Here is a 19,029-nt window from a genome sequence, read left to right as displayed (position 1 = left end):
AAGCACGTCTAGGTATAAGAGTCTGCTTTACTTCTTTTTATCATTAATAGTATTGCATTAAAAAAAAATTTCCAATTGGTAAAAATAAATGTGTCTTTCAAAGTGGTGTTTTACATAACTAAAGCAATGGTAGCATAGGGTATACATGATTTCAAGTATGTACCTTTATGTGGGTATGTCTATATAGACATTTATGTAAAAACATCAATTGACATGCCCATTCCTGGAGTTGGCAGAACATGGGCTACCATCAAAACTGTGCCATATTGTGAGCTGTGAAGACTGAATAATCCTTTTTTATTGGACAGCCCATAATAACATGTTCATGTGCTTACATGGCTCCAAGACCAGTGGGTTTGTGTTCCAAATCAATGGCTCAGATTTATCTCAAACTTGCATAATAATCAATAATAATTTAAGTAGATCAGAGTTGCTGATTTCTCACCTATTTCATCCTTTCTCATGTCCTTCATCTTGTCTATAGTGAGATTCTTCTCTTCCAACTTTGAGAGGACTGATGGTGGTAACACAGAGAACTGTCTCAGAGGGCTAACCCAGCCCCACAGCCTCTTGTCAATGACTTTGCTGAGATTCAGTAGTCGATATGTCATTGCAGGCCAACGTTTCCTAAGGGCAATCTCAAAAAGAGCTCGAACAATACGAGCTGCATTCTGGAGAGTGAAAAGAAGGCAAAAATGTTGTAATTCACTCAAGTATTCTTTGGAAAATGAAAAGGAACCATAGACTCATCTTTGAGAAACCATAACAATAGATTTTTCTTTTCAAACTTATTTCAAATACTCTTTAAAACTTTTTTTTTTTCCATTACTGACTAATGGCAGAATTACCTCATGATTGCCTACAGAAATTACAACAGGAGACATACAATTAATCACAGTTGTACTGGCAGGTCTGCCATGGGACTTTGAACAGAACATTAAGGAGTTCTACATTTATTGAGTCTCAGTCTCTTTTGAATCAAGTTCACTCTTACTGTATATAGCATCCTTCTCCTGCTCCATACATCTGCAAACTCAGTTTATATGGAAATTCAAGATTTAAGTTTTTACCTTAACTGTGCTTCCAAAACAGGTACTCATTTCACACTGACTTTCACAACAGTTGCATAGAAGTTTAATAGTCTTTTTTGTTATTGCTTTTTTTTAAAAAAAAACAAAACCAAAACCAAACATATTACCATCTCCCAAGCCTATTATATAATCAAACTGTAAGAATCTGCTTTGGAGTTGGAAATATTAATATAAGCTTCAGAAAGGTCAGTAATATCTTGAAAATCTATGTTATGATATTCCTGTCATAAGCTTATCAAACTGTATTCTGAACTTGTGGATTTTTTTTTTAAATTATTATTATTATTTTTTTTGCCTACTAGTACTGTGACTGGATTAGCAATTCTGTTCTTGATTCAGTGAACAGAATACAATCATTCTCTATTGCCTCTGCAGTGCCAACAGGAATAAAGAAAATTATTTGGCCATGATAGGAAGCACATGTTATTAAAGAAGCACATTTCTTTAACTTAGAAAGGATGAATGATTTTCCTAATACTCACTATCCAATTAAAAAATTCACAATTTGAAGCACTGGTTCCATATGCACAATTTATGGAGATTTGAGAAGAACATGTTGCCTAACTAAAAATGTGAGACAGACAAAAAACACAAACAAAAACAAACAGTCTTAAAAGCAAAGATTAAAAGAATCATAGTGAAAATGATCTAGCTCTGCAAAGACAACAATTTTTATGTGTGTAACGATTTCTGACTAATTTAAACCTTGCGTGCTGTGAAAAGTAAACTCTTCTGAAGAAGTTGTGGTGGTATGAAAATCTTGCTGTAGAGCATGTAACTTTCAAATATTTAATTCATCTTCAGCACCAGCTAAATGCAAATTTCCAAATCTGTTTTGGAAGGATGAGATTAAAAGGATTCAGTGCAACATGACTGTTTAAAATTAAAAAACAAACAAACAAAAACAGACAGACATACAGGATGACCTAAAAGGTGAAACTTTATAATCTATTTCATACACTTATTAATGCTGCACATCTGGGATTGTCTAGGAGCCTCTTCTCACTTCTAGTTCTTCAGGAACTAAAATTTCAAGCAATTCCTCTTCCTTTCGAAGATGGTCTCTAGTTGTGTAAGCAGGTGATTTTGTGTCACAGATTTGCAGTTCTCTTTTTATTTGGTGTAAGAGCTAAACATGCTGTGGAACTATTGACTGTTTAGCTATCAAACAAAACTGACAAACAAATATACGGATTAATATGCAAACCTACATGGCACAGCAATCAGTTTGTAATAGCACATCTTTCTTGTACAAACCAAGGATGTGAATAAGACACAAATTATGTCTTACAGATCAAAATATAAGAATACAAAGAACATAAAACACCGACTGCAACAGTTTGCTACATTCAGAAGAAAATCCAGTATGTTAAGAAAATTCTTTCACAGCAACTTCTATTAAAACTTCTAAATACAGAAGTATTTAGAGTAAGTAAAGTAATGCTATAGGTGTAATAAAAATAAAAAGAATATTCAAATTTATAAAAAAATATGCAGTACTCTCCGAATGGTGGATTTTGCAGGTCTTTTTCTACTTAAAAAAGTACATCATATACACATGGTTTTCAAATCAATTTGCATTAAAAAAAAATATGATATCAAAGTCTATAACTGTAAACATTTGGAAGAACGGATACAGCAGAAACAGCAACAGATACATAAAAAACACTATTTTTACCTGTGCAACATATGCAGAATCTGAAATAAGGGAGAAGCTATCCATCTCCCCTCTGCTAATATATGTTTGGAGGAGGATATTTATTTTTCCATAGTTGTTTTCCACACCTCCAGGAGCAGGAAGTTCACAGAAATCATTCAATAAGGTATCCAGCTCTTCTATTTCTTCTTCTCTAACCTAAAACAGAATTATACTATATGAAGAGGTTGGAGAACCTTGATAAAAAACTTTTATACTAAAATTGAATATTCCTTATAATATAGTTACATTATTTTAAAGCAGAGTCTATGATTTTAAGGAGGAAAAAAAAGGAGAAGCAAAACCACATCTTACAGAATGTAGCTAATAGACTATAATTGAAACAATCTTAATAGTGACACAATTACATTTTATTATTCATCACCATCTATTAAGGTTGCCATTGACATACGAAAATTTGATATGCCACAAAAATTGAATCTTCTGACCCCACCATCCTTCATCTGATGAGATTTCATTTTTTATTTGACCAGAGTAAAACCTCTGTCCATCTGGATTAGGGCAATCTTGAATTAACATTAAATGTATTCATTATAGTTGTATAGTTTGCATGTGGCATAACACATTCTTAACTCAAAACTGTGAAGTACTATGATTCATGATATTAAAGTTTTCACTGTTAATAAGATTAAGTCTCAATATGAGTAAAGAAATATTCATATCTATATTTTGAATAATGCATAACTTGTTACAATCTCACTGATGACCCTTACATGGCAAAAATAGCATAAATCTACATATTCTTTGATTTACTGATAGTCTGTTAGTGTAAAACTTACTTAAAGAGGGTAAATGTTTGGTCCCTGCAGGGAACCAGCTGAAAGTAATTTTCATTTGGACTCGACTACCTGACATACAAAAGGCCCTAATACAGTTGGGTTAAAAGCCCCAACTGTCCAACTACCTACAGGAAAGAAAAAGATGAAGGACACAACCATCCCAGATGACTCTAATGTCAGGGGAATGTTACGCGTTGCTAACATTAACATTTTCGATAGGTTTTTCTGCTTTTGCATAGTCCAGATCAATGTTTTGGCTACTGCTGACTCTGCTATCTCAAAATACAGAATTTAAAAAATTATTGTGGAGACAGGTTCCTTATTATTAAAAATCAAAATTCATCTTCATGAAGTGGAATAAACCTGGAGTTACTCTTCTGCAAATCAGTTGTTAGCTTTAACATTCAGAGCTGCACAGCAAGTGAATCACAACAAACTGGAAATGATGTTGCGCTGATGCCATATCACATAAACATGAGAAAGCAAACTGGAAAAACTATGTTTTAAGTTAAGAAGCATCGCTACTGATTTTACTACAAATATAGAAACATTTATCTTCCATATGCTTTCTTTTTAAATATTCAATTATGCTAAATTTAGATCTAGCAAAGCAGTATCACTATCATGAATAAAGCCTGTAGCTCTGAAAATGTTGGATGTATCACTGTAATACCTCATTGTTTATTATCTTATATAATACAAGAGATTACAGAATTTCTTCATTAGATAAAGAGATGGCAATGCTCAGACAATGTGTGCAAATATGTAAATATGCAGATAGTGAGGGATTTACACTGCCAGTCCTCAGAGCCAGGTGAACGAGAGCCAACTCTAATCTGTATGACTGTGGTAAAATGGCAATGAGCCTGACCCAATAAACCCTGTAGAGTCTGGCTTGCACCTCTATGGGATGGAAGCATGTGCTAATAAGCTCAAACCAGCTTGCAAGGTATCTAATTATGTCCTACCAACAGAAGCGGCAAAAAGGGAGGTTGGAATTAAACTGAGCTTGATAGTAATCTCATAGCCTGTACAATAGAATTTATTAAAATAACTTTCCAGATATCGTGTTGAAAATAGAATTCATCATTCTGATAATCTAATATTATCCTCTGCATGAATTGTATCACACAGTTAAATTCAGTTAGTCCTGTATCATTTCTTTTAAAGCAAATTGTTTGCGGAGACATCTAATAGAGATAGAGACTTCAAACAGAAATCATCGTTCTTGGATGCACCATACCAATAGACGCTTATCTTCACCTGTTAATAATTGAGAAGCTGAAAAGTTCTTAAAAGCATTTAAAAGGAACTCTTGAAGATCCATAACTAGTTATTAAATGTGCACTACAGTTCAAGCTGAATTATAGATAAATTTGAATGAGAGCATATATAGTTCTTGGCATTCATTCCTACCTGGAAAACATATTATAATATGCTTAATATTTAACAGAACTTTGGACTATAGAAAAGGAGCTTACTATTCAGGGAATGAGTAGTACACAAGTGCCTAGTTCTAAAACATGATATTTGCACTAAGCAATACAACTTTACCTTTATTTGTTCAAATTCTTCAGCTTTGGACACTATAGCAAGAATATCACCTTCTGTTTTATGAGCATCAAACAATTCATTGAAAGTCTATTAAAATAAAATAAATCAATTTAGAACTAAAAATAAAAATGCACATATAGAACCAAAAATAATATTTAACTAAGAATTTTAAAAGCATTTAAGATTAAGATGCAAATAAGTAATTGGATTATCTATCAGAGAGTGATAAAAATTGAACACTAAAAGTTTCCAGAATTACTTTACACTACTTTCAGAAAAATTACTCCCCTCTAAACTCAGGCACCAAAAATTGAGAGACATGCAATCGTGTCAGTTCGTAAACAAATATCTAGGATATATGTGAGAAGATAAATCTGTGAGACTAATTACATATAGTGACAATAAACAGTCAAAAAGGACTAACGCTCTGATTCTTTGATAAGAAAAATATCAATTTGCTATAATGGAAAACTTTTAAGATGAATTTATATTTCAAACCAAACTTCCCACAGCTCTGTGCTACCTTCCTCACTTATTTGCAACTCAATACGATTAGTGCCAAAACTCGTTAAGATTGCATATGGCAAGCTGACAATTTTCATGAAAGAAAAGCCTTTTTATTCCCGAACTCTATTCCTGAATGTGCTATCATGCACCAATCGTTGCACAGATTGATAGTATCAAAATGCTTCTTCTAATCCACGTAAAAGAAGGCAGACCATAGAAATTTCAAACCTAATCTCATACCAACTCTATTTTTTCCACTGTTGCTTTATATGTAGTTTCTATTTTTCTCTCTTCGTTTTGGTGAATATGATTTGAAAATATATTTTACAAATCAACTACATATTCTGTAGCATCTTATAACTATTTTAGGTATAGGTTCAAAAAGAAGGAAAAAAACCCCACAGATATAGAATCATATATTTTACCTCTATAGTATTGTATTTAATATAGTAGTGGCTGGCAGTTCTGCCTAAATCTGTTGAAGAAAAAAAGCCGGTTCTTTCTTCAAAGCGAATCATGCGGGCTCTGTCCAGCTTCCTGCCAACTTCAATTACCAACTGTTCTCTGTGCTTTTCTAGACCTGGATCCATCTAGACACCAAATACACAGTTATTTGCATAAGTAAAAAAAAAAAGTGTCAAATGAATCATTTTAGTTTAATAACTCAGTACTAATAAGTCAGAAATCAAGTAAAAGGAAGCTACAACCACTAAGTTAAGGCTTTCTTGGGCTCCCTCTCACAAATAACAACTACATTTACATTATTGACCAAAAACTGACCATGCACGACAAAGCAATCAAAATAATATTTCTTTTACAATGCTATGAGGCTGTCAATACTATGTAGGCTGATAACGTTATTAATGAAACAGAAGTGTGATTATAAAAGAAATGTACAACTAAATATTTGAAAGAAATTTTAATGATAACATTATTCATGAAAATTATTATCATTAAAGTAATATTTACCCTTTATGAAAATACTTCATCTGAAGACATAACCAGCTTCGGTATCTGACATGAAAATAGCTTTTACTGTTTTTCAAACAGAATATGCTTTGCACTGTATTGCTGAAATGATTGCTACCAAAAAACCTATAATGTCTCCAAAAGCTTTGTGTATATCAGCAGAGATATTCTAATTACTGAATTATAGACTTATTGTATAACCATTCATATTAGAGCCCACAGGAAGCATGCTGTCCTTAACACCATTTCTATTTATACTGAAGTTCAGGAACTTGAACATTTTGTCCAAGTAACAATGCACATTGACTCATTAGTATATAAAAGACTAGGCAAAGCTCCCATTTGAATGGGACTGACGTATAATTGCATGTTTCCACATCATGCATCGGGGAGAGCCAGACTCACAGGAATGGGTGGAAATGGATTCACAGTCATGTCAACCATCTGCTACATATGCACCTGAGATACAGCTCTAATTACACAAGCAATGGTAAGTCACCAATCTGAAAAGACTGAAACTTGTTCTAGTACACAGGCAACACTTGTTTCTGGGCTTGTACAGTTCAGATTCCTACTGAGTCATATCAGTCCTCTTCGTAAACCTGCACCAGAGATATATGACCAAGACTGCAAAAAGGACAAAGTTTGGAGAATTGCTATGCTTTGGCTTGTTCTGTTTCCCCCTGGACCAGAATTCAGATTCACCTCTGTGCTGAAGTGGATCATCTGGTGGCTGGTGAAGCTGTGAACGAATATAGCCATCTCCACAAAGCCGCTCCAAGACTAGTTTCTAATATTCCCTGTCTTTGCCATTTGCTCTGAAGCTGTTTCTGCTTAGTTATGCCTTGCCTTAGTTTCAAGTCAAAAGCTAAGATGACAAAGGTCTAGAGTGCTTTTCTCTATAGTAAGTCATGCATCGAGGTCAGATTTCAGAGCAGAGGTAGTCAGAAAAAAAAAATAACACCAACAATCGGGATGCCAGATGTTTAACATTTTATAAAACAAGGGAAGAAAAAAAAATCAAAACACTTCCATGTTCCTTTGGCAGCCCAAATTACCTGTCAATCTTCTGCCTTATATACAACAGGCCCTAAAGCTGCAACAGCCCACAACAGGAGACTTTTAATAGTAGACAAATACTAAGGTTTCATCTTTAAAGAAAGGTCAGTAGCTTGAAAAGGCCATGAAACGATATTCCAGTAGACAATCCTTCGGTAACACCCTTCTTGCCGAACTTTTATAAACAGAAATCCCAGAGTAAAAAGCTCCAGCCTAGAAGAGCTCTAAGCCATGCTCTTAAAACAAGCCTTGGTGTGTCCACTGAAAAAAAACAAGTGGTCTGGAGTATATGCAAAGTCAAGAATGCATGATAAATTATATTACTATTCATGGTGTTTTGTCTATATGAGCAGACGTTCATATAACTTTTCTAACAACTGCACATACTTAAAACTCAAATGCAATGCTTATAGGGACAAAAAGCTCTCCTTAACTGTAGGAACAAAAAACAGTAGAACCAAAAAAAGGAAGAGAAAACAGACAAAGGATTTACCTTAAAACAGACCTCACCTGTTTGGAGCCCTAAATGAAAGACCAAATGTCTGTAATTCATATCACAGTCTTCACTAACATGACACTCATATTGGCTAAATTCTTTCCTCCCACTTTGTTTCTCATCATAAATTTTGGCCATTTTCCCATCTCAATAAAAGCCATAATAGGCACTCCTGGCAGAAAACATGAAAAGTTGCTAATCAAAGAATCGGGGCTGGAGGAGTTTATACTGGATGGTCCAGAAACTGGCTAGGTGGGAAATGGTAATATGCTGGAGAGAACATGCAGGGCATGGAACATGTCAGTGCACAGCAGATGTACTCTTGCCTCCCTCTCTCTCTTTGCAGTACAAAACACTCTTTTCCGGGGACAGGCTGGACCTTTTGTGCTGTGAAGTAATCACTGGATGTGGTGAATACTTGGCTTCCTCATGCAAAGGGAAAGAAGTGCTTTGCATTTACGTAGCTCTACTGAACAGCTGGAAAGATTGTGACCCATGATGATTATGCAGATATATGGATTCTGAATGGGTACCATTGGCTGTCAACCAAAACAAAGGTAGAAACTGGCAAATTGGAAGATTACTAAGAAACAATAACACACCACTCAGTAAACTGGATACCTGTAACTGAAACAGAAGGAACAGAATGGCCTAAGTGAGCAAATCTATGGTTATGCCCACATCTGGCACTACATAATCTGTATACTCTTTGCCTCCAACACATAAATAGCTTTTAAATTTAAAGCTGTTTTTGTAGAAAATACTGGGATTGGGTTTGCTTCCACATGAGTGGATAACACTTCAAACTGATGTAGTTGCTGCTTTAACACAAACAGGAATACCTATTTCCAGCACATCAAATCAGAAGGGCAGAGTAGAAAAGTGGCAGAAGAAGACAAGTCTCCACTTTTTCAGCAGCTAAATAAAAATGCAAAAGTAAGAGGAGGGGGAAAAAGCTCCTCTTAATCATTTTTTAAGTTTATAAAAACATTTCTGCTAGTGTTTTATTGCCTTTTTTAACTAAAATCTGTTTATAACACCAATCAAAAATGTGTCTTGCAAGTCTTGCAAAAAAAAAAAAAAAGGCAGAATTTATAGGAATAGGATAACAATTTTTACTTTTCATTTATCTATTACTTTGTTATTTTGGACAGAGATATATCAACACAGGGCAACTGTGTTGTTACTGTTACTGTATTGTTGGAGCTTTTTTTTGTAGAAAACAGATTTGAGATGACCAGAGAACTCCTAAATGTGTCTGCAGAAGCTGCTTAAACCACAGCCTACCTACCTTCCAGTGTAACTTCCACCATCAAACAGAAAAGCTATCTGAAAAAAGCTAGCATATATATCTATGCATGTTACAATAACAATGATATGTTCACAATATCATGACAAATGATGAAGTTACAAAAGATATTCAGGAAACATGAAATAAAGTGCAATTACAACATATTTGTGACAGTTGCACCTGCACTATACTCAATTACCCATGTCCAAACTATGATAACATTAAATGTTTTTAGCCAGCTATACAGAAATAAGTAACAATATTCAGATAATCAGTAAACTATGAAACATCTTCAAAATTTTAGAGAATGAATTGAAATTGAAAAAATTTATGACATGTGCTCTGATTTATATCAATACTCAGAATGCTACTAAATAATAAATAAATGAATAGAAATCTTACAACAATTAAATCACAAGGAAAAAAAACAATGAAAAGTTTGATTTTATAATTTAAAGATGTCACAGGATGACATACGCTAGAACAGAATCTTACAGGAGGAAAAAAAAGCTAGCAACTCAAAAATACTTAATCATTCATATCTAGCCTACAATACTGAAACACTGACAATAAGCCAAGTTACATCAACTATCTCATAAAAATGAATGTTGCCCTTTGAAGCATAACTTGACCAGTTCAAATACATTTCTGCGTGAACAGAAGGGAACTCTTAATTTAGTGTTAAAAGTAGTCTGCTGCAAAAATTATCTTTCTTTTTTCTAACCACTTTAAAAGAATTGCTGATGTCAGGTAAGTAGAAATAGCAAATATTTATCCTCACATCACAGAAGGATTACAGACCCAGGCAGGTTACAGATTTTTTTAAAATGCATTTTATACCTGATAAGCTTTGTGACTGATGCCATATACTAATGGATTTGCTCTCATCCGTACATAAAGATAAGTGTAACTTATCCACTTTACTGCTTCTTCCACATTAGTTACTGTTCCAAGAGCAATCTGGAAAGAGGAAAAGAGAGAAAATTAAATGTATATATTACAGCTGAATGCAAACATTTTGCTGAAAACATACTGAATTCAGTGCATTAGCATTAAAGAACATGTCAATATGTTTCCAACTTAAATTATTTTAAATAAAGACAGTGCTATATTTTGAATCATTTATACATCTGTATCTTATGAACATCCAACAACATAGTATGTCTACGACATTATATTATAGGTACTCATCCATATGATTCTTCGTACTGCTTATAGTATCAACAAAGAAAAGATAATACTGAGATAGCTTATTCAGAAAGTATCAAAATTCTTGAGTAAATGTGCTCATGGTAATTTAAAGACCACCCCTAAAAGAAACCCCAAATTAAAAGATTAAGTTTTCATAAATGCACATTCTGGTCTTAAACTAAATGATACTGACATCCTAAGGATTTTCTTTGTCAGGTCCCCATATTCTGATTTACATTTACAGTTCTAAAAAAAGTTTGTTCCTTTTGTAACTAAAAGTTAAACATACAGGCACCTGCTACATTTTTTGTTGCACCAAAGCATAATAAAATGTAACAATATGCACAGAAATTCATATTTCTTTTTTTTTCCAAGGACGAATTAGGTATATCAAAAGTTTTTTTTTTTTTTTTCCTCAGTAACTACTGCTAATTCAGTATTTCTTTTACCATCAAACCAAAGGTATATACATTATTACATGGTAACTTCAGCAATACTTTCTGTTAGTTACATTCAGGAGAACAAATTTATTGCTTGTTCCATTTAATTTGATTTTAGCAGGAGAATTCAATATTTCCTGCATGCTTCAAAACCAAATATTTTTTGGTTGTGACTAGTTCCTTAAGACAAGCAAATATTCCTCTTACTGAAATTCTGTGATCTGCCATTATTATTATGCTATTTTTGTTTTGTAGGTGCTTGGATTTCATGTAAGCAACTCTCTTGATTTGGAAAAACTATAAAACCCTATAAAATTGATTTTATACACATGTTCAGATCCAGATAGCATTAAATACCATAGATATTTTTTAAAATAACATAAATATCTATTGATAGCCATTCAAAAATAGTAATGCAAGATGGTTTTGCCCTCAGTTAAAAGCTTAAGTAACTTAAAACGTTGATTTCATTGACTAATATCAAGAAGCAATCCAAGTTTCTGAAGTGTTTCTGTTTCTCTGTTCAACAGCATGAAAAGATCAGGGGAAGCCCCATTCTGTTGTTTTACAAAGTATATGCGTACATAACATGCAAAAGTAGCTAGAAAACATTTTTAAACATTCGGTTTCCCATAGTCTACTACAGGGATGACATTTAATACAGCTTGCAGATTATTACTCTGTTTGCTACCCAAGGTTAATTTCAGCATCTGATTTCTTTCCATCATTCAAATCTATTTCAGTGCACAACTTGAAACAGCGTAACAACATTGTCCAGTAATAAATAACATTTTCCCCTCAAACTATTATTTGCACAATCATAAAAAGATAAAATTATCCTTCTAGATAACAGTGAAACCGGACAATTCAAAATTAAAAAAAAAAGCCATAACAACTCATTTTATTACTGGCAAATTAAGTATTTTCACAAGACAAAATTAGAAAAAAAAACATTGGATTATAAAATACAGTCGGGTTTCAGATACCGAACTCAAATGTAACACTACTCTCCTTCCCCAACTTCAATGAAAATTCACTGAATACTAAGCAGAGAAAAAAAAAAAAAGCTACTTCTAATTATTTGCTGCCATCTAGTGTTCAAGTAAAGCTCTCACAGATGATTTAACAAAAGCACACATTTTCAAACTGAGAGTGACACGGGAGGAATCTCATTAATACAAATACCTAAGAGTAATTTCAAAACAAATGATTTACAAAATTAGGAGACCTCTGCTAAGTTCATGGATATTTAGTATTCATAAAACCAATAGATAAGGTGATTCCTCATTGCAGAAAAAAAATTTAAATTTTCTAGTGTTCAGTAAACCATACAGTAGTTTATGCAGATAACATCACAGATGTTGATGAGTCATATGATGTTGATGATGTTAAGAATCACAGAATCATAGCGGTTGGAGGGATCTCTGGAGATCACATAGACCAACCCTCTCTGTTAAAGCAGATTCTCTACAATAGGTTACACAGAAAAACATCCAGGTGTATATTTCCAGAGAAGGAGACTCCACAAACTCCCTAGTCAGCTTGTTCCAGTGTGTTGTTTGATTGCACCAGTTATCACAATTGCAGTGACTGCAAGGAGCAGTCACTGATGAGGCTGCTGGTCTCATACAGGTCAGGTCAGTTCCCAGGACCACTTCAGCTTCCTCTAGTACATGCATGTGCCCAGATAAGCCATGTAGTCACACACCTCCTCAATGATTTTTTTGGAAAGGCTCTGAAGAAATTCTGTCTCTTCTGATACCTGCTGTAGCTCATATTCCACCAAGACGGAAGGCTTTAGATTGAGAAAGGCAAAAACTACCCTAACCAAAGCACCATCTTACTTATCTTCCCAGCTTAACAACAAAATTGTAGAGAAAAGCATGGAAAGGCATATCTCCTGGGGAAAGTATTTCTACTGTCCAGTATTGAAAATTTTCTCCTGTTTCTAGCTCCTAGGGGAAGGAAGGAGCCCCAGAAACAAGCTGGGGTCCAGCTGTGGCTGACAGGGAGGGTTCTATCAGGTGGAAATAATTACGGAAGGAATGGTGACCTGCATTGTATGAGCTATTGATGATAGTTCCCAGATAAGTTAAAGTTTATGGCCTAATTAAACCACATCCCCCTGCATCTTATCTTTCTTCCTGTAATTCCAAAAAAAATACAGCTGTAGGTATTTTCTGTTTGCCAGCTGGTCAAGTGGCCCAGGACTCTCTCCTTTCAGTTAAGAATACTAACCAGTTAATTTATTTTGTGTTTTACTTTCCACTGTGCCCAGTGGGCACAGTGTCAACAAGAAAGGAAAAGGGAGCATCTCCATGCCTACAATGAGCATCACTGGTTCCTTACTCTTCTGCTCATTTCTAAGAGAAGAAAAAAACAACCAAACAAAAAACACAATAAAAAAAAAACAAGTATTTTGGGTCTGCAGGATAATGAATTCTCAGTGGATAGATGTGCTGAAGTCTTTGGTACCAACTCAATGAAGTTGGGTGTATTTCAGCTTTTTCTGCTACCCAGCTTTTCTAGAAACAAATATACTGGGCACTCAAAGTCAACATGCTGTTCTGAGACTGCCCCTCAGTATCTGCTGTTACCTTAAGAGAAGCAGGCACCATATACATTTCCTCTGAATTCTTAAAATAATGCAATTTGAGATTTTCAGTTAAAGATCATACTCTTGCATTTAACAGCTCTAAACAGATTTTTATGCTGTTTTCATACAGATTTTGAGCCACATTACCCTTTAGACACAACTTCCTGCAGCGAGAAGTTCCACAGTCTAACTCCCCAGCTGGCAACCTTTTGCATTTTCTGAACCTGTCACTGACTCAACCCAGCAAATATTTCCTGGTCTTTACCAGGAAAAGTACAATATTTTGGCATGTCATTCTTACTTCATAAAACTCTATTATGTCATGTCCTATTTTCCTTGTTTCTGATCTGAAGAACGCAGGTATGCCCATGTGTTCCTTCCATAGATGTGGATCTATATCTTTGAAAATTTCCTGCTTCTATAGAATTCACTATGAAATCAGAATTAAAAATACTCTCATTTTACCCCCTCATTATCCAAGTTTTCTTTCCTGCACAACATAAACCTAGCTACAATATTCAAGGCTCTGGATTCCACTTTGTGATTGTGCAGCTAGGATTACATACTGCATTACATCAAATACATGAATCATTGCCTCATTCATAGCTGCTACCTACTCCTTGCAAGAGACCCAATCAACCACATTTACTTTTGGAAGCATGGAGTCTTCCTATATTTGCAACTGTGGAAATATACTGGGTGCTTCTAGCCTTTCTTTGGTTTCTCTTTACAACCACAGCCTGGGGGCATCTGGAGCATTTGAACTCCCTGAATGATTCCTAGCAAAAACAGACTCTTTTCCTAAACCATGCCATGTTGTTATATAACAGTGCAAATTTTCTGTTGCTCATAGAAGTCTGTGTTATGGTAAAAATACCAGTGGGCATCAGTTTACTGTCTACATTTCTGTGACAAATCAGTCAACAACACACAGTTAGTCTCCATATAGTGCTACTCTTACTGACAATATGATAGTATTTATAAAAGATGATCTTTCTTTCCTTCTTTCCTTTTCTTTCCTCTACATTTAGAATTCCAGTCAAGTTCACGTATTTGAAAAGAAACAACTTAGCAAAAATATATACTTACTTGGGCAAATGCCTTTTTTTTAGATAAAAATCTGAATAAAGCTTCATGAATAAGATTGCTTTTATTGTTGCCAGTCTTATCTAAAATTGTTCCAACAAATTGTTTTTCTTTTTGGACAATTTTTTATGTTTTATTATTTCTATTCTAAGCACACAGAGCCCTTTTTCCTTTGACTGATAGCAATGTGTGCTTGCAGAGCAGAAAGCCAAATGTAACCTGTGAGCATGGACAGCAGGCTGAGGAAGGTGATTCTCCTACTTCACTCTGCTTTTCTGAGATCTCAACTCAGCGTAATGTAGTTGTGAGTGTCTCATTACTGGCAATGCTTAAGGCATGTTTAGATGGGTGTTTGGGCAACCTGGTCTAATGGAAGGTGCCACTATCATGGCAGCTGGGTTGGAACTAGATGATCTTAAGTGTCCCAAACCAAAATATTCTACGATTCTATGACTTTTTAACTCTTTTTCTCTCTTCATAGAATATTCAATGAACGTAAATTCACTTGCACTCTTAAAAAAAAAAAGACTGACCATTACACTTTAGCTGTATACCTCTACTTTAAGAATGTTTAAATTTCAGAGTGTTTCTTGTAAAAAAGTGTGTATATGTCTGTATACACACCAGATTCTTAATTGGTTATTACATTAGATAGTTTTTTAATAGCTTTAATATATTGGAAGCCAGTACTCTCATTATAACCACAGCACTTTCAATAATCAAATGCATTTTCTTTGAACTTGAAGCAAACTGAGAACTTGCAGTTTATAATAAACAAGTTACCATTGGTTACCACTTTGAATCTGACACCGAAAACAAGAATTCAAGCTAAATATGTTATTCTTCCTATGTTGCGGTCAACCAAGTGAAGTAAGTCTATTTATATAATAAGATGTTTTCATTTCTTGAGAATTTTAGTTTGCTATGTGTTTCTACAGCATTATTAATATTGTGGTTCTCTTCTAGTCCTACTGATTTTGGTCCTACTTCTAGTGTCTACTAATTTTTGTATAAGACCCCTGACATTTTCACATCTAACAGTTCACTTCTCTGTAAAATACATACTTACAGTGATAAAGATTCCATTTTAGATATTTTATTTGTGAAAATAACACTTTTTCTTTTTTGTTTCAAATAATATTAATCCTTCTAGGTTTTGTTAGTTTTTCAAAATAATTCAAAAATTACCTCTGCATTCAGGTTGTCGGCAAGACTTTCAAGAAACTGGCTTTCAATTGGATTCTGCTGAGTAAGAAGTGTCAGGTAATGACTGAGTTTATCATGAGTTGTAATAATGATGCCTTCTCCGAATTTGTCAAACTGAGGCCGTCCAGCTCGACCAAATATCTGCATGACATCTAAAATTCCAAGGTCAACAAAGGAGCCTCTTTTTGCAGCATATATTTGTGTTCCCTGATTGAGGAAAAGTTAATAAAAATTAACATAAATACACATGAACATAATCCTGATGAGCTGAAAACTGAAATTAGGCAAATACAGCATGATTTCAGAAGTGTACTTTAACTAATCCTTTCATAATCTTTGATATATTTAAATCTTTACTATACAAACTAGATTCCCACTAGTAAGAATCAGTTTAATGAGATATAAATAACATTTCAAGTCCATCAGACATCTCCCCTCCAGCTCCCAAACCCACAATAAAGATCTTGCTATCTTTCTTTTAAGACAGATAACCATGTGCAGAGTAATATAAGCTCTTACCTTAATAACAACAGCGTGAGCAGGAAGATTGACACCCCAGGCAAGTGTAGCTGTACAAACTAGCACTTTGATATGTCCATTAGAAAACAGGTTCTCAACCAAACTTCTGTCTTGCCGCAGCATTCCTGCATGATGAATACTAAATCCATCTGGAAACAGCTCACGCAACTGCTTATTTCTGGATCTCTGTACCTAAAATAGAAAAGCATAAATATTAAATTAACTTTCAATTGCAGTACGAAAAGCAGCGTATTTAAAAAAATACAGGAAAATAAACCACTGAATATCATTCTGAGTCATAGGAAAGGAACCATTAACATTGAACTTTTTGTTAGCACCAGCATGTCGCAATTTGCTATAAATGAATTTGAATAATTTTCATGCTTTCCAAACAATACACCTCACTGTTCAAAGAAATACTATTTTAAAAATACAGCTTAATGTAAAAAGAAATCCAAATCTACTGATAACCAGTATGGACACTGAAATGGACAATTCACATATCTCTTTTCCTTAAAAGTTTTTCAGTGTATGCAAGCAGCTAAAACAGGCTTAAATAGCAGGCCGCACACAGGAAGGGAAACCATTCACATCTCCTGCCATTGCATCTTGGCACAGAGTGGATTAAGAAGCTGACAACAAGTAACTAAACTGATCACCTCCCCCTCATTTTTACCTTTCCCATATATGGGAGGCTGGGATATCAGTTTGGAAAAATCTCTCATCCTCCAGCCTCCTCCTGCATAAGATGCATGTAAGAATGTCTCCCTTTCTGCTGAGTGTCAGCTTTACTATACTTCTCCTGAATTGAAAAGGGACTCAGAATTGAGGAAAGCTAGTATTTTCCCCCTTCATACACTAAAATCTAAAACTCAGATCATTTTGGAGCACGCCTTCCAGAAGGAGCAAGAAAGGAAAAAAGAAACCCAAACATGCTACCAAAGCTCATGTCTTTGTAGCCAATTGGGATCAACGCTCTTTCTTTTCAGAAACATGGCTTTAGGCCAAAATTCATGTATCACAAAAAATACAGCACTTTTATTACAGCTAAGATGACAGGAGCAAAGGAAGAATAGCCCAGGTGTAAACTAGAATAAAAGACCTTCACATAAGCTTTTATAAGTTTAAATACAAGGCCACAGAGCATGCTCTATGCAACCTCTTTTTACCCTGGACCCTGGCTACTGGTTCCTCAGATCTTTATATTTCAAAGTATTGATTTGTCACAAACACCTTTTATTGTCATCCCATCTCTTTCGCAAACCACTGTCTTCCAAACCTGATCACTGCTAACTATGACGCCAGAAGGGTTGATGCTGATGATGCTGATCTTTCCCCCTTTCTTTATTATCACTGTCAACAGAGAACTTTTCTATAGGCTACAGAGGTTATTTTTCTTTTTTTTTTTTTTCCTACCACTCTATTTTTAGCCAGTGAATTAAGTGACAGTGAATTAATTCTAGACCAAATTATGATTTTTTTTTTTTTTTTTTTTTCCAATCTTTATGTTTATTTGGACCTGACACACAGCCACACTCAACATTGACTTAAGTGATACAGACCGGGTAAAGAAAAATACAGTTTGTATTACTGGCATACTGCCAAACATGAATAATAAGTCTCTGCAAACACAGAAATAAATAGGAAGATGGGAATGTAATTATAAAAGACAACATGAAAAGAAAAATATTGTGGGTAAAACACTTTTCCTAGCTTCACATTTCTCTACTTCTCAATATACAATCTTTTCTGTTTTAGGCATTATTATTTCCTATTTGCTTAAAGGAAATCAAACTCTGCTTTTAACTATACATTAATTATTGGCAAATTTAATTAATGCTACAATGCTTAAAAACTGAATTAAAAAAAGAAACAGTTCATGACACATTTCCTTTATGAGACAGAGAATGGGAACAAATACATTATAATGAACACAAAGGCACCAAAGATTGCATTTATAATACATCAACAACAAATCCCACAGATGAAAGGCATGTAGAAAATTCACTTCAGAATTTGTTGCAGAGCAACGAATAATTGCAATACAGCAATTTGGATTGATCTTGACTACATTCAAAGCTTGCTGTAAGCATTAAACAACATAATTAACTTGTATCTTAAAAAAAGTACATATTTGTATGTGATAGAACAACTCTCAGAAATTCTACTTTTTTGGTAGAGCTTCATGGATCTCACACATCTATTAAGGTAACCATTTTTCAAAAAGCACAATCATTCAATATAAAAAATTATACTCTATAAATTACCTGTAACTGAAAATCTTGCTCTTAAATTTGCACAATTAGAAAAATTACATACTTCTGTTTGTAACCTTAACACCTATGTTGTCTAACTCTCATGGAAAAAATGGGCCAATTTAGAAACAGGAAGCTAGAAGAATCAAATATTTTGCTATATAAGGGAGAAAAGTTTTGTTTATAGAATCATAGAATGGTTTGGTTTGGAAGGGACCTTTAAGATCACCTTGTTCCAAACCCTCTACTATAGGATGGAAAACTTCCCTCCAG

At 34.3% G+C, this 19,029-nt stretch overlaps 1 protein-coding gene across 1 annotated transcript in view; it reads right to left on the bottom strand.

The window, feature by feature from the left end:
* The window catches only part of ASCC3 (activating signal cointegrator 1 complex subunit 3), a 254,014-nt gene that overhangs the window by 80,581 nt on the left and 154,404 nt on the right, over positions 1-19,029 (bottom strand). Inside the window, exons 15-21 of the mRNA XM_085217585.1 lie at positions 16,502-16,693; positions 15,965-16,189; positions 10,304-10,423; positions 6,074-6,238; positions 5,142-5,228; positions 2,770-2,946; positions 446-671 (exon numbers count right to left, since the gene is read on the bottom strand). Of these exons, the coding sequence (XP_085073711.1) occupies positions 446-671; positions 2,770-2,946; positions 5,142-5,228; positions 6,074-6,238; positions 10,304-10,423; positions 15,965-16,189; positions 16,502-16,693 (1,192 nt within the window). The remainder of the gene's footprint in view (positions 1-445; positions 672-2,769; positions 2,947-5,141; positions 5,229-6,073; positions 6,239-10,303; positions 10,424-15,964; positions 16,190-16,501; positions 16,694-19,029) is intronic.

Source organism: Meleagris gallopavo, chromosome 2 (genome assembly GCF_905368555.1).
Source record: "Meleagris gallopavo chromosome 2, MGAL_WU_HG_1.1, whole genome shotgun sequence".
In the NCBI taxonomy this organism is placed as follows: domain Eukaryota; kingdom Metazoa; phylum Chordata; class Aves; order Galliformes; family Phasianidae; genus Meleagris; species Meleagris gallopavo.
Note: the sequence above shows the minus strand (reverse complement) of the source record. Positions and strands in the feature narration are given on the sequence as shown.